This window comes from Apodemus sylvaticus, chromosome 8 (genome assembly GCF_947179515.1).
Source record: "Apodemus sylvaticus chromosome 8, mApoSyl1.1, whole genome shotgun sequence".
Taxonomy (NCBI): domain Eukaryota; kingdom Metazoa; phylum Chordata; class Mammalia; order Rodentia; family Muridae; genus Apodemus; species Apodemus sylvaticus.
In genome coordinates, this window is record NC_067479.1 from 77,186,558 (window position 1) to 77,207,644 (window position 21,087).

The 21,087-nt window shown below is 40.8% G+C and overlaps 1 protein-coding gene across 1 annotated transcript; it reads left to right on the forward strand.

The window, feature by feature from the left end:
* The first annotated feature begins 13,916 nt into the window (after nucleotides 1-13,916).
* On the forward strand, nucleotides 13,917-20,661 carry LOC127690756 (uncharacterized). Its single transcript, XM_052190290.1, has 5 exons — nucleotides 13,917-14,070; nucleotides 14,896-15,058; nucleotides 16,203-16,334; nucleotides 17,015-17,198; nucleotides 20,554-20,661. Exons 1-5 carry the CDS (start codon nucleotides 13,929-13,931, stop codon nucleotides 20,659-20,661), a joined length of 729 nt encoding a protein of 242 aa, XP_052046250.1. The 5' UTR covers nucleotides 13,917-13,928.
* The last annotated feature ends 426 nt before the right edge of the window (nucleotides 20,662-21,087 follow it).

The window sequence follows — 21,087 nt, forward strand, 5'->3', positions numbered from 1 at the left end:
GCAAAAATCACTTAAAGAAATTCAGGAGAATATGGGTCAGAAGTTAGTAGCCAATAAGGAGGAAATGCAAAAATCACTTAAAGAAATACAGGAGAACTTTGAGCAACAGGCAGAAGTCATAAAAGAGGAAACATAAAAATCTCTCAAAGAATTACAGGAAAACACAAAGAAGCAAGTGAAGGAACTGAGCAAAAAATGTCCAGGATATAAAAACAAAAGTAGAAACAACTAAGAAATCACAAAGGGAGACAAGTTTGGAGATAGAAAATCTTTGCAGAAGAAATCAGGGGCCATAGATGCAAATATCAACAACGGAATACAAGAGATAGAAGAAAGAATCTCAGATGCCGAGGATACCATAGAAACCATGGACTCAACTGTCAAATAAAATGCAAAATGCAAAAAGATTGTAACCCAAAACATCCAGGAAATCCAGGACACAATCAGAAAGCCAAACCTAAGGATTATAGACATTGATGAGAGTGAAGACTTACAACTTAAAGGGCCAGAAAATATCTTCAACAAAATTATGGAAGAAAACTTCCCTAACCTAAAGAGAGAGATGCCCATGAATATACAAGAAGCCTACAGAACTCCAAACAGACTGGACCAGAACAGAAGTACCTCCCATCACATAATAATCAAAACCCCAAATGTACTAAACAAGGAAAGAATACTTAGGGCAGTAAGAAATGTGGCAAGTAACATATAAAGGAAGACCTATCAGAATTACACCAGACTTCTCACCAGAGAGCATGAAAGCTAGAAGATCCTGGGCGGAGCTCATGCAGACTCTAAGAGAACACAAATGCCAGCCAAGACTACTATACCCAGCGAAACTGTCAATCACTATAGATGGAGAAATCAAGATATTCCATGACAAAACAAAATTTACACAATATCTTTCCACAAACCCAGCCCTACAAAGGATAATAGGGGGAAAACACCATTACAACGAGGGAAACTATACCCTGGAAAAAGCAGGATATTAAACTTCTTTCATCAAACCCATAAGAAGATAACCACACAAGTATAAAATTAACATCAAAAATGATAGGAAGCAATAACCACTACTCCTTAATATCTCTTAACATCAATGGACTCAATTCCCCAATAAAAAGACATAGACTAACAGACTGGTTACTTAAACAGGACCCTACATTTTGCTGCATACAGGGAACACACCTCAGTGTCAAAGACAAAAACTACCTTAGAGTAAAAGGCTGGAAGACAATTCTACATGCAAATGGTCTCAGGAAACAAGCCGGAGTTGCCATTCTAATATAGATAAAATTGACTTTCAACCTAATGTCATCAAAAGAGACATGGAAGGACACTTCTTGCTGGTCAAAAGAAAAATCCAGCAAGAAGAACTCTCAATCCTGAACATCTATGCTCCAAATACAAGGGCTCCTTCATTCATAAAAGAAACTTTACTAAAGTTCAAAGCACACATTGCACTTAACACAATAATTGTGGGTGACGTCAACACTCCACTCTCATCAATGGACAGATCAGGAAAACAGAAGCAAACAATGAAGACAGTGAAACTAGTTGAAGATTTGGACCAATTGTATTTAACAGATATATATAGACCTTTTCATCCCAAAGCAAAAGAATATACCTTTTTCTCAGTACCTCATGGTACCTTTCCTAAATCGATCATATAGTTGGTCACAAGATAGACCTCAACAAATATAAGCAGATTGAAATAATCCCATGCCTCCTATCAGATCACTATGGAGTAAAAGTGGTCTTTAATAACAACAAAAAAAAAACCAACAGAAAGCCCACATATACATGAAACTGAACAATACTCTACTCAATGATACCTTGTTCAAGGAAGAAATAAAGAAAGAAATCAAAGATTTTTTAGAATTTAAAGAAAATGAAGGCACAACCTACCCAAATCTATGGGACATAATGAAAGCAGTGCTAAGAGGAAAACTCATAGCTTTGAGTGCCTCCAAAAAGAAATTGGAGAGAACATACACTAGAAGATTAACTGAACAACTGAAAACACTGGAACAAAAAGAAGTTAATTTACCCAGGAGGAGAAGAAGACAGGAAATCATCAATCTCAGGGCTGAAATCAATCAAGTAGAAACTAAAAGAACCATAAAAGAATCAACAAAACCAGGAGCTGGTTCTTTGAAATAATCAACAAGATAGATAAACTGTTAGCCAGACTAATCAAAGGGCACAGAGACAGTATCCAAATTAACAAAAGTAGAAATGGAAAGGGAGATAATACAACAGAAATTGAGCAAATTCAAAAAATCATCAGATCCTAAAACAAAAGCCTGTACTCAACACAAGTGGAGAATCTGGAGGAAATGGACAATTTCTTAGACAGATACCAAAATTAAATCAGGATCAACTAGTTCATGTAAACAGATCCATAACCCCTAAAGAAATAGAAGGGGTCATAGATAGCCTTCTGTCCAAAAAAAGCACAGGACCAGATGGTTTTAGTGAAGAATTCTATCAGACCTTCAAAGAAGACTTAACACCAATACTCTTCAAACTATTCTACCAAATAGAAACAGAAGGAACACTACCCAATTCCTTCTACAAATCCTCAATTACGCTGATAAAAAAAAACCACACAAAGATTCAACTAAGAAAGAGAATTTCAGGACAATTTCCCTTATGAATATCAATGCAAAAATTCTCAATAAAATTCTTGCCCACTGAATCCAAGAACACATCAAAACAATCATCCACCATGATCAAGTAGGCTTCATCCCAGGGATGCAGGGATGGTTCAATATACGGAAATCCATCAATGCTATCCACTATATAAACAAACTCTAAGAAAAAAAAAAACCACACGATCATTTCATTAGATGCTGAAAAAGCATTTCACAAAATTCAGCATTTTTTCATGCTAAAGGTCTTGGAAAGGACAGGAATTCAAGGCCCCTATCTAAACATAGTAAAAGCAATATACAGCAAACCGGTAGTCAACATCAAACTAAATGGAGAGAAATTTGAAGCAATCCCACTAAAATCAAGGACTAGACAAGGCTGCCCCCTCTATCCATATCTTTTCAATATAGTTCTTGAAATCCTAGCTAGAGCAATTAGACAACATAAGGAGGTCAAAGGGATACAAATTGGAAAGGAAGAAGTCAAACTATCACTATTTGCAGATGATATGATAGTATACTTAAGTGACCCTAAAAACTCTACTAGAGAACTCCTACAGCTGATAAACAACTTCAGCAAAGTGGCTGGCTACAAAATCAACTCAAGCAAATCAGTAGCCTTTATATACTCAAAGGATAAGCAGACTGAGAAAGAAATTAGAGAAATGACACACTTCACAATAGCACAAATAGCATAAAGTATCTTGGGGTGACTCTAACCAACCAAGTGAAAGACCTATATGACAAGAACTTCAGATCTCTAAAGAAGGAAATCAAAGATCTCAGAAAATGGAAAAACCTTCCATGCTCGTGGATTGGCAGGATTAATATAGTTAAAATGACCATCTTGCCAAAGGCAAGCTACAGATTCAATGCAATCCGCATCAAAATCCCAACTCATTTCTTCATAGAGCTAGAAAGACCAATTCTCAAATTCATCTGGAATAACAAAAAACCCAGGATAACTAAAACTATTCTCAACAGTAAAAGAACTTCTGGGGGATTCAGTATCCCAGACCTCAAACTTACTACATAGCAATAGTAATAAAAACTGCATGGTACTGGTACAATGTCAGGCAAGTGGATTGTACTGGCTAGTTTCATGTGTCAACTTGACACAAGCTGGAGTTATCACAGAGAAAGGAGTTTCAGTTGGGGACGTGCCTCCATGATGTCCAGATGTGAGGCATATTCTCAATTAGTGATCAAGTGATGAGGGCCCCTTGTGGGTGGTTCCACCTTTGGGCTGGTGCTCTTGGGTTCTATAAGAGAGCAGGCTGAGCAAGCCAGGGGAAGCAAGCAAGCCAGTAAGAAACATCCCTCCATGTCCTCTGCATCAGCTCCTGCTTCCTGTCCTGCTTGAGTTCCAGTTCTGACTTCCTTTAGTGATGAACTGCAACATGGAAGTGTAAGCTCAATAAACCCTTTCCTCCCCAACTTGCTTCTTGGGCATGATGTTTGTGCAGGAATAGAAACCCTGACTAAGACACGGATGAATGGAATAGGATTGAAGACCCAGAAATGAACCCACACACCTATGGCCACTTGATCTTCAAAAAAGGAGCTGAAAGCATCCAGTGGAAAAAAGATAGCCTTTTCAACAAATGGTGCTGGTTCAATTGGAGGTCAACATGCAGAAGAATGTGAATTGATCCGTTCTTATCTCCTTGTACTAAGCTCAATTCTAAATGGATCCAGGACCTCCACATAAAAACTGACACACAAACTAATAGAAAAGAAATTGGGGAAGACCCTTGAGGACATGGGCACAGGGGAGAAGTTCCTGAATAGAACACCAATAGCTTACGCTCTAAGATCAAGAATTAACAAATGGGACCTCATAAAACTACAAAGTTTCTGTAAGGCAAAGGACACTGTCAAAAGGACAAAACGTCAACCAACAGATTGGGAAAGGATCTTCACCAACCCTAAATCCAACAGAGGGCTAATATCTAATATATACAAAGAACTCAAGAAGGTAGAACCCAGAGAACCAAATAACCCCATTAAAAAGTGGGGTACAGAGTTAAATGAGAATTTTCACATGAAGAACTTCAGAGGGCTGAGAAGCACCTGAAGAAATGTTCAACATCATTAATCATTAGGGAAATGCAAATCAAAACAACCCTGAGATTTCACCTCACACTAGACATAGTGGCTAAGGTTAAAAACTCAGGAGATAGCAGGTGTTGGCGAGGATGTGGAAAAAGAGGAACACTCCTCCACTGCTGGTGGGATTGCAAGATGGTGCAACCACTTTAGAAATCAGTCAGGCGGTTCCTCAGAAATCTGGGCATGACACTTCCGGAAGACCCTACTATACCACTCCTGGGCATATACCCAGAGGATTCCCCAGCATGCAATAAGGACACATGCTCCACTAAGTTCATAGCAGCCCTATTTGTAGTAGCCAGAAGAAGGAAAGAAAGCAGGTGTCCCTCAACAGAGAAATGGATACAAAAAATGTGGTATATTTACACAATGGAGTACTATTCAGCCATTAGAAACAACGAATTCATGAAATTCTTAGACAAATGGAGAAGGAGAACATCATACTAAATGAGGTAACACAGTCTCAAAAGATTAATCATGGTATGCACTCACTGATAAGTGGATATTAGCCTAGAAACTTGGAATACCCAAGATATAATCCACATATTAAATGATGTCCAAGAAGAAGGGAAGAGTAGCACCTGGTTCTGGAAAGACTCGGTGCCGCACTATAGGGGAATACCAGAACTGGGAAGTGGGAAGGAGTAGATGGGGGAAGAGGGGGTGGAAATAGGACTTATGAGACTTCGGGGAGTGGGGAGCCAGAAAAGGGGAAATCATTTGAAATGTAAATAAAGAATATATCAAATTAAAAAACAATAGAAATATCAGGTGAGAATGGCCTCTTAAAGGAAGACCACATCCATTTGTGGATGGTACAGTTCTACTGAGATGGGGGAAGAAAAGAATACTGGAAAGTGGAGGAAGAGAGAGTTATGGAAGGGAGAGAGCAGGGGGTGGTAAAAGGGGTGTCAGTTCAGATATTGGAGGAAATGGGGAAGAAGTATAGAGGGTCAGTAATTTCAAAGGATGTTTGTATCTGTGGGGGAGTAGGAACTGTGGATAGCAACTATAAAGTCCCAGATGGACCTCATAAGGTTACAGAGTTTCTGTAAGGCAAAGGACACCATCAAGAGGACAGATCGGCAACCAACAAATTGGGAAAAGATCTTCACCAATCCTACATCAGATAGAGGGCTAATATCCAATATATATAAAGAACTCAAGAAGTTAGACTCCAGAAAACCGAACAACCCTATTAAAAAATGGGGTACAGAGTTAAACAAAGAATTCTCACCTGAAGAACTTCGGATGGCGGAGAAGCATCTTAAAAAATGCTCAACTTCATTAGTCATTAGGGAAATGCAAATCAAAACAACCCTGAGATTTCATCTTACACCAGTCAGAATGGCTAAGATTAAAAATTCAGGAGACAGCAGGTGTTGGAGAGGGTGCGGAGAAAGAGGAACACTCCTCCACTGCTGGTGGGGTTGCAAATTGGTACAACCACTCTGGAAAGCAGTCTGGCGGTTCCTCCGAAAACTGGGCACCTCACTTCCAGAAGATCCTGCTATACCACTCCTGGGCATAAACCCAGAGAATTCCCCACCATGTAATAAGGATACATGCTCTACTATGTTCATAGCAGCCCTATTTATAATTGCCAGATGCTGGAAAGAACCCAGGTATCCCTCAACAGAAGAGTGGATGCAAAAAATGTGGTATATCTACACAATGGAGTACTATTCGGCCATTAGAAACAATGAATTCATGAAATTCTTAGGCAAATGGATGGAGCTAGAGAACATCACACTAAGTGAGGTAACCCAGACTCAAAAGGTGAATCATGGTATGCACTCACTAATAAGTGGTTATTAACCTAGAAAACTGGAATACCCAAAACATAATCCACACATCAAATGAGATACAAGAAGAAAGCAGGAGTGGCCCCTTGTTCTGGAAAGACTCAGTGAAACAGTATTTGGCAAAACCCGAACGGGGAACTGGGAAGGGGTGGGAGGGAGGACAGGGGAAGAGAAGGGGGCTTACGGGACTTTCGGGGAGTGGGGGGGGCAGAAAAGGGGAAATCATTTGAAATGTAAATAAATTATATCGAATAAAAAAAAAAAAGAAAAAAAATAAAGTCCCAGATGCCAGGGACCCAAGAGACTCCCAGGGCCCAACAGGGAGGACATTAGCCTAAATACACAGCAAAGGGGAGATAGAAGGTGTAGAGACCCCATCCAATGGATATGGAGTCTCCTGTTTGAGGGATGGGGTCAGACAGCCACCTCAAAAATATTAATCCAGAATTCCTCCTGTCAAAAGCCATGCAGGGACAAAGAGTGGTGTGGAGCCTGAAGGAAAGGCCAACCAGAGACTTCACCACCAAGGGATCCATCCCATCTGCAGACACCAAACCCAGGCACTACTGCTGATGCCAAGAAGCCTGATGTTGACAGAAGTCTGATAAAGCTCTCTCCTGAGATGCTCTGCCTGATACAGACCAATACAAATGCAGAAGACTACACCCAAACACTGGACTGAACATGGGGAAGCTGACTGAGATGTTAGGGCAAGGAATGAAGGAGCGAAAGGTGTTTGCAGCTCCCTAAGTAGAACAACAATATCAACCAACCAGAACAGCTAAAGATCCCAGGGTTGGGACCCAAGATCAAACACAAGAAATGAATCATCTCACAACCACCAACCAAAGAGTACACATGGTGGGATCCATAGCTCCAGTTGGATATGCAGCAGAGGACTGCCTTATTTGGCATTAGTGGGAGAGGAGGTCTTTGGTACTGTGTAGGACTGATTACCCAATGTAGGGAAATGCTGGGGCACAGAGGCAGGAGTGGGTGAGGGTTTGAGGGAGCATCCTCATAGTGACAGGTGTAGGTGTGGAGTTGATATTGATTTGTGGAGGAGAAAGTGTGAAGGTGGATAATATCTGAAATGTAAATAAAGAAGATAACCAATAAAAAAGAAAAAGAAAATTAAAATTATCACAAATGGATGTATCCCCGGAGATGGACAATGTAAAAAGGAGATCAGGGGCTACAGATGCAAGCATCACCAATACAATACTATAGATTGAAATGAGAATCTCAGGCAGAGGGGATACCATAGATGATATTGAAAAGTCAGTCAAAGAAATACAAAGTGTAAAAACTCCTAATCCATAACATCCAGAACATTCATGATACAAGGAAAAGGTCAAACATAAGAATAATAGAAATAGAAGAGGGTGAAGTTTACCAGTTCAAAGGCGTACAAAACATCTTCAACAAAAGAATAGAAGAAAACTTCCTTAACCTAAAAAACAGAGACAGCCATGAATGTCCAAGGAGTCTACAACATACCAAATCAATTGGACCTGTACAAATATAATCTTGCCACACATTAATCAAAAAAGTAAACGTACAAACAAAAGAATGAAAATATTACAAACTGTAAGGGAAAAAGGTCAACTAACTTATAAAGGCAGACCTATGAGGATTACACCAAAATTTTCACCATAGATGATAAAATCCAGAAGAACCTGAACAAATTTCCTGCAAACCCTATGAAAACACAAATGTCAGCCTAGGCTACTATATGAAGCAAAACCCTCTATCCTCATAGATAGAGATACCAAGATATTCTGCCACAAAACCAAATTTAAACAATTTCTTTCTATCAATGCATCACTAAATGCATTCTAGAAGAAAAATTCCAACAGAGTAGTGTAATTGTACCCAAGAAAATGCAAGAAATGAATCATCTCAAAAGAACCCCCAAAGAAGAGAATCTCTCTCACTTACAATACCACCATGAAAACAAAAATGACTGGAATTAACAATAATCTCTCTTCAATATCCCTCAACATCTAGGGATTCAATTCCCCCAATAAAAAGATATAGGCTAAGAAACTGGAAACAGAAATAGTATGCAGCATTGTGCTGCAGACAAGAAATTTACCTCAGTAGCAAAGAAGGACATTCCTTTAGAATAAAGTGCCACAAAAAGAATTTGAAGCAAATAATCCCAAGAACCAAGATGGGGAAGCCACTGTCATGTCCAAGAAAGTAGACTTTCAACCAAAAGTTATTAAAAGAGATGGGGAAGGTCACTTCATACTCATAAAAGGAAATATCTACCAAGAGGAAGCCTCAATTCTGAACCCCACTGCCTCAAGTGCAACAGCAGCCTCAGTGCCTCGGGGAATCGGGTTAGCAACCAAAAAGTCCCAGATTCCAGGAAAGCAAATGTGTCCCAGGTCCCCAAAGGGATGACAGTAGCTGACACGCACAACAAAGGGGAGGGAGAACCTTGGAGACCATATCCAGAGTTTACGCATGGCCTCCAGTTGAGGGAAAGGGCCACCCACCCATTTCTGAAATTGTAACCCAGAATTGCTCCTATTTAAAGAAAATCCAGGGATAAAGAATGGAGCAGAGACTGAAGGAAAGGCCATCCAGACACTGCCTTACCTGGGGATCCATCCCACATGCAGCCACCAAATCCAGACACTATTGTGGATATCAAGAAGTGCTTGCTGACAGTAGACTGATACAGATATCTCCTAAGGTGCTCTGCTACATCCTTACAAATACAGATGCCTATGTTCCCTGGAAACCCACAGGGAGCCCAGTAGAGAATTAAAAAGATGGAGGGAAAGGGCTTAAGAGACCTTATTTGGCATCCATGACAGAGTAATCCATGGTTCTGTGAAGGCTTGATGCCCCAATGTAGCAGAATGCTAGGGCAGTGAAGCAGGAGTGGGGAGGTGGGTGGCAGGTGAACCCTCATAGAAGTAGTATAACTGGTGATGGGATAGCAGGTTTGCAGAGGAAAAAGCTGTAAAGAGCTTAAGGTTTGAAATGTAAATAAATAAAATATCCAATTAAAGACAAAAAGAGTAAGTTGGTGATGGGGGAAAAAAAGGATTTGGAGTCATCTTTTTCCAGCATCTTAAAAGCACATGATAAATGTCTAGAATGAAAACGAGCAAACATATTTAAGATAATTATGTCTGGAAATACTCAAACTCAGGACTGAAGTCAACCAAAATGAAGCAAAATGCAAGATAGAAAGAATCAAAAAAAAATCAACAAGATAGATAAATCCTCAGCCAAACCTACTAAAAGCCACAGAGAGAGTATCTAAATTAACAAAATCAGAAATTAAAAGGGAGACATAAAAACACAAACTGAGGAAATAAAAAAGCTTATCCTGTCTTACAAGAAAAGCCTATGCTAACCAATTCCAGAACCCATGCCAGAAGGGGGCATAAGATCCCCTTAGAGATTGTTGTGTGCACCCTTGTGGTTGTTCTGGAATTGAATTCAGGACCTCTGGAGGAGCAGCCAAGGGTCCTACTTGCTGAGCTATCTCTCCAGCCCCAAACCACATACCACAGTTAAATCAAGATAAGGTACACTATCTAAATGGTCCCAAAAGCCCTATGGAAATAGAAACAGTCATTAAAAACATCCAAGCTGGTACAGTCACTCTGGAAATCAGTCTGGCAGTTCCTCAGAAAACTGGACATGACACTTCCACAGGACCCTGCTATACCACTTCTGGGCATATACCCAGAGGATTCCCTGCATGCAGTGAGGACACATGCTCCACTATGTTCATAGCAGTCTTATTTATAGTAGCCAGAATCTGGAAAGAACCCAGAGGTCCCTCAGTGGAGGAATGGATACAGAAAATGTGGTATATTTACACAATTTACACTACTCAGCAATTAAAAACAATGAATTAATGAAATTTTTAGGCAAATGGTTGGAACTGGAAAATATCATCCTAAGTGAGGTAACATAATCACAAAAGAATACACATGGAATGCAATCAATGATAAGTGGATATTAGTCAAGAAGCTCTGAATACTCAAGACACAATTAACATATCAAATAATTACTAAGAAGAAGGAAGGAGAGGGCCCTGAAGGAGAAAGGCTTGATGCAGCATTGTAGGAGATGACCAAGACAGAGAAAGGGGAGGTGGATGATTGGGGAATGGGTAAAGGGAAGAGGAATTATGAGACTTATGGGAAGGGGGCAACAGGGAAAGGGGAAATCATTTGAAACATAAACAAAAAATACAGAAAATAAATTAAAAAAAAATAAAGTCCAAACCAAAAAAACACCAGCACAAATGAGGGAATTGATTCTCTAATTTGGAATGAGTCTACACATAACATGTTTGAGACTTTAAAGACAGGTGATTTTGGATCCAACCCTAGTACTTACAGATGCATTCCAGGCTTGTCATCTACACATTCATGAAACAAAAGTTACTAAAAAAGGGTGTGGGACCACACTTAATAGGACCATGGAATCACTGTGTAGTAAACCTATCCAGGCTATTGGCTCCTATATCCTCAGGCTGGTCCACTTGTCTAAGAGCTGGGATGGCTACCAGCATTCTATTGTAAAAAGCAGAGAAGTGAACTCTGGGTCAGCATTATATACTTACATCACCCCATGCAGTTGAGATTCTTCTCAAAGGAACACTAGAACCCTGGCTGTTCATTGCATGTGTGAAACAATAACAGGTCCTGGAGTCTGGTTTGAAAAACCCACTGTCATCAATCTAGCTACCATCTTGCCAGATGATGGCCCACAGAAGTTCATCAAGAATTGTATGAGGAAACAAACAGGATGAAAGGCATCAGTCTAGATCTAAGAGACACCCCTGCATCACATAAAAGATTCTGATGCAATGCTCTACATGGATGGGAACATCTTCATTAAATGTGGAACCAGGTACACAGGTCTTCAGCAGTTATTGAAAGTGAAATGATTTGGACCCAAGACTTATATTCCAAATGCTAGGTGAAAAATAAGACCTGTTATTGCATATGAAGTCACTATGCTTCAGTTACTGCACAGGTGAATGCTATGATCTACAGAGAAGAAGGGCTCATCACTTCTAGCAGAAAGCACAATGGAAACAAAGAGGAATTCTTGCCTCTACTGGAAAATACTTGCATTCCTCCATGAGCTTCTTGGTTCCAATGCTGAGGACATCAACGTAATGACTCCCTTGACACCAGAGGTAACCAGCTCACTGACTTAGCTGTCCAAATATTGGACCAAAGAACAGTGGGTCCACTGACATTCTGGTGACATATTGTGACCCACTGTTGCCTGAGACTCTATAGTATAACCAAGGGGAGAGAGGAGATGTAAAAATAGTCAAAAGGTAGTTGAACCCAAAGGATGCTTTTGGACACTGGAGAGAAGGATCACTCTGCTAGAAAACATTGGCGGGGCTCTGGTAACTAACCTTCACCAGGCTATCTGACTGGGGTCCACAATAGTTTTACAGATGCTCAGAACAAAGTATTTTATAACTAGACTTTTCATCCTGGCCCAATTTCTATACACAGTATGTCAGATTTATACTAAAAAAAATGTAAACAGACCACTTCTCCCAGAATTGGGTACATATGAGGGGCCAGAGGAAGTCAAATGTAGGAAATTGACTTCACTGATATCTGGCCTGGGAGCAGAGGATAACAGTACTTGCTTGTTTTTAATGATACTTTCTCTGGTTGAGTAGAAGGTCTATCCACTAGTCTGAAAATGCTCAAAACCAATTTTAGGTACAGGAACCACAATTGTACCACTCCCTTGGCATCCTGTCAGACAACAGTTGATGTTTCATAGACAAAACTTGTCAATTACCATTGAATAACTTATGAATAGATGGAAACTTCATTGTGCACGCAGAGCTCAGATTCATGGTCCCATGCAAATAAAGAAAAGTTCATGAGTGGAAAAACTATAATCTCTCTGGAGAGTTCAGGGAAGGGTGGATGGACTTCCTTCTTACTTGGGAACCATTATATCCAATACAGGGAGGAATTCATCCCTACAGTATTTGTTTGGAATGCCTCTCCCATTCCTTCCGAGGCTCAGAGATCATAAGTTAGCCAATCTCTATTTCTTGTTCATTTTCCAGGCCCTCCAGTTCTCCACAAAGTCTATTCATCTGACTGTCTGAGAGACAGGCTGGACTTCTGACTTTCCCAACATCTCCACAGACACCTTTGAACCTTATTGTAGTTCTACATGGCTGGAGGTGGTAGTCAAAGACAACAACAATCAATATGTAAAGGACTTACATGATTATCCACTTTTATACCTAAGAGGATACATGGCATTTTACCGTACATTCAGCACACACAGGTCAAGAAGGCAGAAGTCACAGGTTATAATGCCAAAAGAAGTCTCTCCTGAAATTATGAACCCATTGACTTGAGGTTTTGGCATACCTGAGGCTTTCCTAAACCCTACGTATCGTATTCAGTTGTAGATATCTTATGAATGCAGATCATAGTCCAACCCCCAAGAGCTTCAGACCTGGAACTGGGAACTCAGACAGATAGATGCTGGTGAAGGGAGAGCTAATAGGACTACAGAGCAGCAACCCAATGTCCCTGTTGACCTTTGCTCACAGAAGCCTGCTCTGGTTGTCACTGCTCTGTCTAGTTGTAACTGACAAAGGGAGAATGCGGGATTTTATCTTTTAAAGAAGGGACATAAACTGTATAATTTGATATTCCCTTGTACCTGAGTCCCTATATTAATAAGAACAGGGAGTTTTCATTGCAAAACTGAGATCCTAAAACACAGATTTCATGAAAACACATATCTATATTGAAACAATATCTCCTAAGACATGCGAACAACAGCAAAAAAAATACAATTGAACTTGCATAAAATTAAAAGTCCAGGAGAATTATTGTAGCCTCTGGGAAAGAAGGCAACCTGGGGACTTGGACTGCATGTTACGTTACATAAATGGACCCCAGAAGTAGATTTATAATGGAGAAGAATCTCCCTGATCCACAGACCCTGGGCTTTAGGTACTAACAACGACTACCTGCTGATGCTGAGGCCCTACAAACTGTCCCCATCAAAAGTGTTTGACTTGTACTGAATCAGAGAGAAATATCTTGCTTTGTAAGGAGAATGTGCCAAGGGCTCGCCCCTGGGTCAATAGAGAGACTCCAGGAAAGGGCACCTCAGAAACTGGCCAATATGGGGCAAGCTAGTTAACAGATAGGCCATGGTACATGGCTAGTGACATCATCAGTAGTCAGTTCCCTGGACAATCTCTTGTATCCATGAGAACAGTAGAATCTTCTGTGATGTCACCAGTGTTGTGGTGACACCAACTGCCTGTGGGCTATTCCTTCAGAGCCTACTGGGTTCAGAAGCAGGCATGCTGTCCATGCTGCGCAGGATATTTCGGAGGGAGAATAGAATACAGACAGAGAACAGACCTAGGCAGAAGAGGCAGAAGGAGCCTGGCCTTCTGTCATGTTGGGAAACAAGAAGGAAGAAATGGTCATGGGGAAGGCACAGTGAGTCCTGGGAAAGGGTCAGGGAGCTTCCTGGAAGAGGAGGGCTTAGGCGGGTCCTACCAGTAGTAGGGCTTATGATCTGGATCCTTGATATTACTCAATGGCAGACACAGTTTCAAGAATTTCAGATGATTAGTTTTGCAGAGAGCCAGGAATTTACAAGCCTGCAGTTGCTTTGCTCAGAGATTTTAATTTCCTGATTTGTGAATTATGTCAGGGGGAAGCTCTGTGAGAAAAGCAAAATGTCACTGTCAAGATAGAGTGTTGAAGCTCATAATCCTCAACAGTTTTCTGTAGTTTACATGAGTATGTGAAGCCAAGGACAGGGAAAGATATTCCCCTGCTCCTGAATCAAGGTCTCAGACTCTTTGGTTTTGAACAAAAATGATGTGCCCTGATTCACTCTATGGGTTAGTGTAATAGAGTGTGAGCTTGCATCACCAATTTTAAGAAGTCCTGACAGGTGTTCGCTTGTAGGAGATGTTAGGTGCTGGTGTTTATGGTCAATCTGTTGGTGCTAAGCATTATGGACTACATTGTCAGACAAGAATTGACAGTGCCCTCCCATGCTTCTTGCCTGGGTGTGCTTATACAATTGAGGTCTAGGGGGACTGCAGTAGTGAGTGAGGCTTATGTTTAGTGAAGGTGGTTGGGAACAGGGACATAGCTGAGGAGTCCAGCTCAAAGATGATTTTCGGTTCTTTCAGGAATTCACTGTGTCTCTAGAATTTCCTGTTCCTTGGGCTTATGTTTGGGACTAAGTATAGTTTCTCAATTCCCTGTCCTATTATCTCAACAAGTTTACTAGTGTTGATCTACCTACAGGGTCTGATGGGAAGGCATCATCACAACTCTCCATCATCAATGAGGAGGAGCAGAGAATGAAGAGGTTGGACAAGCTCAAAAGTGATCTCCAGAAGATGGAAAATGAGAGAAACGAACTCCGAGGAATCCTGGCCCATTATACTAACAAGGACTTGAATGACAGGTAGTCATTATGCCCAGTTCTTTGCTGAGTCTCTTGGGCCTTCTATGTTAACCCCAGATTTCCTCTTATTATAGGAGGCTACAATTCCAGGCTGACTTCATGTCCAAATTCATTTTGCTGATTGGATGTTCAAGACAGAGCCTGAATTTCATTCAGATAGGAGTGAGATGTGTTCATGGGCTCTTACAATTCCTCCAAAAGTATATCGGAGCCTGTGGCATGACTCAGAGTCTGGGATATGGGGAGTAGTATGTGAGTTCTCACCCTGCAGTTTTAAAAATATGGACAGGTGTTGATTTGTTGGAGATGCTAAGTACTGTGTGTTTATGATAAATCGTTATTGTAATAGACCTGGAAGTACTTTGGGTGCAATTGGTCCTGTCAATATGTAGAGGGGCCCAGTCACACATGCTGCCTCTCATTATTTCTGGACTGGATACATTTCATCGCTGTTCTCTCTAATTTTGTTCATGATACTCTGAGATGATGCCCCACCATTGAATCTATGTGGCATTCTGATTGTTTCTGAGTGCGTGTGCGTGTGTGTGTGTGTGTGTGTGTGTGTGTGTGTGTGTGTGTGTTCCACTTATGATCTAAGGAGTCTGTAGTATGTGATGGGGCAGAGATTTTCCCTAACTCATTTTCTAATGATTTTGATGAATCCAGGGAGCCTTACTTTGAGCAGGACAGCAAATATCTTCTGTGTTCACTTTGGGTTCCCATTGAAAACTCCTGGTGTAAGTTATGAAGCCTTTTCCCTGTAAATACTGATTATGTCCTTTGGAAATTTATGGACAAAAGTTCCAATGATTGATAATTCATTAAATGAAAACAGAAGTGCCTTCTCAGGATTAAGGTGGACCCAGTCCTGTGGCACAGGCTCCTGGAAAGTTGTTGGAGAGCTATTCTACTCCTTCAAGGCCTCTCAGGGAGCTAAAGCATGCAGCTCCCTTCTTTTACTTCCCTGAATCTACTGGCCCCATGTGAAGAGTAACAGGTTTAATAAGCACCTGTAGAACCAGTACCAGGGAGGAAGGATGTGGCAATAGGGGCTGGGGTAACTGACGATTCAGCTTGAATTGACTTGATCCCTGTATCCTTAGTTCATGGGAATATTTGCTCCTTGGGCCATGCCCTCCCACAGGAACAACTTTGAGAAGTTCATGCTTACGATGCAATACCACCAAATGATGACTGACCTCAAGAAAATGCCACAAGAGATCAGTGAAGCCTTGTCCAAGAGCCAGGAACTGACTAAAGAAAATCACTCATACTGGTGAGTGACTAACATGGTCATGACACAAGCACTAGGCACAGAAGGTGTCTGCCCATCCTTGTCTTTGAACCAAAGTGAGGGCTCAGGTTATATACTGTTTGCTTCTTAAAAGGAATCCTGCCCCTTCAATGCAAGGCTCTAGGCTTTTTTCCTGTTAGACACATTTTGAACAAGTGTGAAGAGTCTGTGAGGCCCTCCAGCCATTTTTCCTTTCCAACTCAGTATCCTTGAGATAGTAAACATTTGCACCATCATGGAGATATCAATTAACCTTGAGCCTCTTGGGCTCTGAAAGGAGATTTATACTTCTGGTTTCTGTGAGACATATAGAAAGATTGTCTACATTCTGGGTGTCTTCTCTCCTAGAGAAAGTTTGCTCTCTAACTACAGATAGGTTTTTAACACCATGGGCCCATTAGTACACATAAGGCCCATGTCCTCTTCTGGAAGATACATGAGAACCTATTGGTGTCAGCCAGCGTTTTTAGAAGTACTTTGAGTCTTCTGGAATGTGGCTGTCCTCTGCATTTGACTTTTACTCTATGCAATATTCCATGGCTAATCTGGACTATAGTCTTAGGCTGACTGGGGATCAGGGTCCATGAAGGTGGTTGGTACATGGAGGAGTAGGAGGAAGATGGATGCTCTCTGGGAGTCAACCATTTTTGTTTTTGGCTCAGGATCAATAATTGCCAACTCCTAAGTGAATATAACCATCAAAAGCACAAAGTCAAGATGTTGTGGAGTGAGAAAAGGGAACTGCTACAGGAGCAGATTGCACTGGAAGAAGACAGCAAGCTAACGAACATTTTGTGTATAAAAGGATGCGAGGTTTTGAATGACGCCTGTCCCAAGCAGCATCAGGTAGGATGAATGAACATAAGGGGCAGGTTTCTCTCTTCTCTAAACATAGACACAGGCCAGCCCATGTAACCATCCTGAACCTTATCCAGGTACTCTCCTATGTCTCATCCAGTGGTTCATTTCTCTGATCATTTATAAGACTTTCTGTGGAGTTAGCCTCTTACAGGACATTGGAGGATAGGCAAGCAGATCCTCCTGCTGAAGTAAAAGCTGCAGTTCATTATGATGTATAATTTGAACAAACACTACCCACCTACATGCCATTATGTTAGAAAGGTACTATGTGGGTGCATCCATTTTAGTAGAACAGAACTTTGATAAAGTCAGGTCTTTAGCTCATTTGCTTTGTAGGAGTCATTTCGGTGCATTGCAAGATGGACTCTTTACCCTGCCTAGATCTTGTTTCATACAGAAAGAGCCTGAATAGTATCTTGCCAGTCCTGTTATCTCTCAGTTTTGCTATAATCCTTTCCTAGAGCTTTGATTGTGGAGCTGACTGGGTGAACAGGAATGTTTGAAAAACTTCTCTCATGCTGAGGGTTGGGGGTGAGACATGTGAGACTTCAAGAATAAAATGTCTCCAACTCTCTCACCATAGGCTAAGATGTGTGTTCCCTAAGCAGTATCAGTCCCCAATAGTTGGATAGCAGAGTCCTGAGTGTCACTTGAAATATCAGATTTTTATAGACTCTATTTAAATCTTCTTCCAACATTGTGGTCTCTTCATAAATTCCTGCTCACTTATGATTCCTGTAGAGTGTGTGTAAGTGCATGTGAGTGTGTGTGTTTGTATGTGTGTGGTTGTGTATTTGTGAGTATGTGAAATGCATGTTTGTACAAATATGTATATTGTTGGTTGTGTTGAGTGTCCATGTATTTACCTGTGGTTTTGGTCAATCTCTATGTATCATAGTCCCTTGAGCCCAAGTCTCTTACTGACCTTGAAACTTGCTGAGTATATCATTGGTATGGCTTGCTTCAGTACAGATTCTCCCTCATAGTTCTGCAGAGTGCTGCATTTCAGACAAATCATTGCCTGTTAATTCACTCACCTCCTTTGGAGTGACATTCAGGATGTTTTTATATAATATGAATTGTAATGTGTTGTAAAATTTCTGGATAATAACAGTGGAAAACTGTGTTTATTGGTAGTACCAGGGTCTTTTCAGGAATAGCACGTAGGCTTAGGGAGCAGAGTATGTTTCTCCTTGGAGTTTGCTGGAGGATGATCTTGAAACCCTCTGTCTTAGGATCCTGAAAGGTGTGTGGATCCACTTGTCTCTGCAGAGCTTATAACATACTTATAGGATTAGCAAGCATCTGCATGGAAAAAGTACCTAACTCAGAAATAAGTACTGGCTGGGCAGTACAACCCGGGTTAGTCTACGAGCCTTATACACTGTTTAGGTACCACTACCTCCTCAAGTGACAGTAAATGTGTTGAAACATCTCTGTGTGGGAGATGGGTGGGTGTGTATGTGTGTGTGCTTTTGTCTATTTATGTGTTAGAATATTTATGTTGTGCATTTGAATAATAGTAAGTCCTTGTTGTTGGTGCCTGTATATACAGCTGTGTGTTCAAGTTCTTGTTCTTGTGTGTGTGTGTGTGTGTGTGTGTGTGTGTGTGTGTGTGTTCATGTGTGGAAAGACATGCACTTATCTCTGTGCATATATGTATATATTTATATGTACATATTCAGATATTCACGTGGTAAGCAAACATCCTAAATGGTAAAAGAAAACATCTTTAATGAGAAAAGTCCTCTGCCATTTCATTTTCATCAGGGAAACATCAAATACAGCAGCCCAACATCATGTCTCTCCACCTATCACATAAGAAAATAAGGAAACAAGATGGTGTAAAGTCAGATTTTCAAGGGTTTGTAGAGGAAAAAGTATTTCTGTGCATAGAAATCATTTGTAAGAAAACAAAGGACTGTGGTACATAAAAACATGGAGGAGGCTGCTCTATCAAACCTATGTTCCTGAGAATCATAAAGGCTGGCTTAGCCATTGTGATCCTTGTCTGCTCTTGGTGAATCCTGCCTGTGCACTGGAAGGTCAGGGGGCTCGGTACATCTTCTCAGCATCCTAGTTTGTTTTCCTCAGTACCTGCTACAATTTTCTTTCCAACCTTGACTACATTTAATTCAGTTTTCTGAGGCCATGGAAATTGTCCAGGGTGTTATAATTTAAATGATTGAGTTCCTTGGTATTGCATCGGTACCAAGCCAAAAGTTCATATACATGGTGAAGTGCAAGAACAGGGCTGCCTCAGACACTTGGAAGTCTGAATCACAAACCCTGTGTTCTGTCTGCAGCTCTCTGTAGCTGCTGTTATTGAAAATCATTTGCTCTGAGTTAAAATCATCCTCCAGGAGTGTTCGGAAAAATGAATACCCTCAGACATTGCTCATGGTGTCAAATGGTGTATCCCTTTGAGATGCCATGTACAACTTTTCAGGAAGTTTAATTGCAATCCCCAATGAAATGGCAATTCCAGAACCAGAAGTAGGTGTCCAGAGAGAAATAAGGGCAGATGGTGGTTTTAGGTTTAGGTTTCATAGAAGACCCAAACTAGAAACTATGGAGATGTCCATCAGTAAAGGAGTAAAAATTACATTGCAGTTCAGCCTTTCCAGGACTATTGCCAGTGTGATAATGCATGCCACTAATGAGGCTTATTTTCCTCAAAACATTCCCAACAGAATCTCCTTACAGGCAGAAAAGTTTCACTCTGCATCCTGGTTATGGAGATTTACTAGTTGCCTGGGCTCATTGCTTTGGTTCCAAAGTCAAACAGGCTATGGAAAATGGAGGGTCTATTGGAAGATGCCACTCACTTTGGAGCCCCAGAGATTCAGTGAATAAGAGGGAGGAACAGGCTGGTCCACCTCTGTCCAATGTGCCATCACTGGATATATAATGTGTATGAAATATTGGAGAAATGTTGTATTTTACTTTAACTCCACCACAGTATATGGTTCATAGTTCAGTATCAAGCAATTTTTTTTTAATCTGAGAAATATATCCAGGCCCATGTGCTCTTTGGTTCTTCTCATTTGGGGATATATAGGACATGACCTCAGCTGAAAGGTCTTACTGCATTGCTCTGCTGAGCAAACCTGGTGTTTGCTGGCAAGTTCTCAACAGGCCTTTTGCTCTTCCTCCCCTCAGTCTGAAATACTCCATCAGAAGCACAAACAGGGTACTCAGATCCAATACTTCTTCAGGAGCACTGAGTGTGCATAGCAAATAAACAACCATTGCATCTCATCCCTGTAACCATGGAAATCTTGGGCTGCATTTTTCCTTTTTGCTATACTATATGTGATGATGCCTTTATTTTGTTTAGACTGTGTTCCAGCAAGGGTGTATGCTTGGACGGTTTCAGAGAAGTGCTGAGGCACATCAAGATCTGCTGGGCATCCAGGAAGAGTCTGAGAAGGTCATTCTTTGCTGATCTTAATTATTTCATGGTGATCAGTCATGTGAACTTGAAAGCCTTTGTGGTATCATCTATAACACATCACAGGCAGAGCCTTGGAAGGACTTTTCCATCAGCAATGCCCCCCCCATCCCAAAGAGGTATGCCTACTTTCATCTTGAAGAGGTTCTTATCACCATTGGCTGCCTTTGCACTATTTTTCCAAAGTAAGCAACAGGCTATAGGGCTCTGTTTCAAATCTGCAGCAATAGAATGATGTTTAGCTTATTTATAATGTTTGGGTTTTTGTTAGTATTTTGATTGTTTTGAGTATTTGGCTTTCTTTGTTTTCGTTTGAAGGTTTGGTATTTCCTATTGTTTTGTTACTGTATTTGATTTGCTGTTTAGATAAGTCTATATACTTCATAAGTTGACTTTCCTTTAAGCTGATATTGAATAAAA

What these genes read in the sequence shown, in the direction of transcription:
- LOC127690756 (XM_052190290.1), top strand. Translation starts at nt 13,929, where the DNA reads ATGCTGTCCATGCTGCGCAGGATATTTCGGAGGGAGAATAGAATACAG. An exon ending in ATGGTCATGGGGAAGGCACA is followed by an intron (nt 14,071 to 14,895) that starts GTGAGTCCTGGG and finishes ATCTACCTACAG; the next exon opens with GGTCTGATGGGAAGGCATCA. An exon ending in CCTGTCCCAAGCAGCATCAG is followed by an intron (nt 17,199 to 20,553) that starts GTAGGATGAATG and finishes TATTTTGTTTAG; the next exon opens with ACTGTGTTCCAGCAAGGGTG.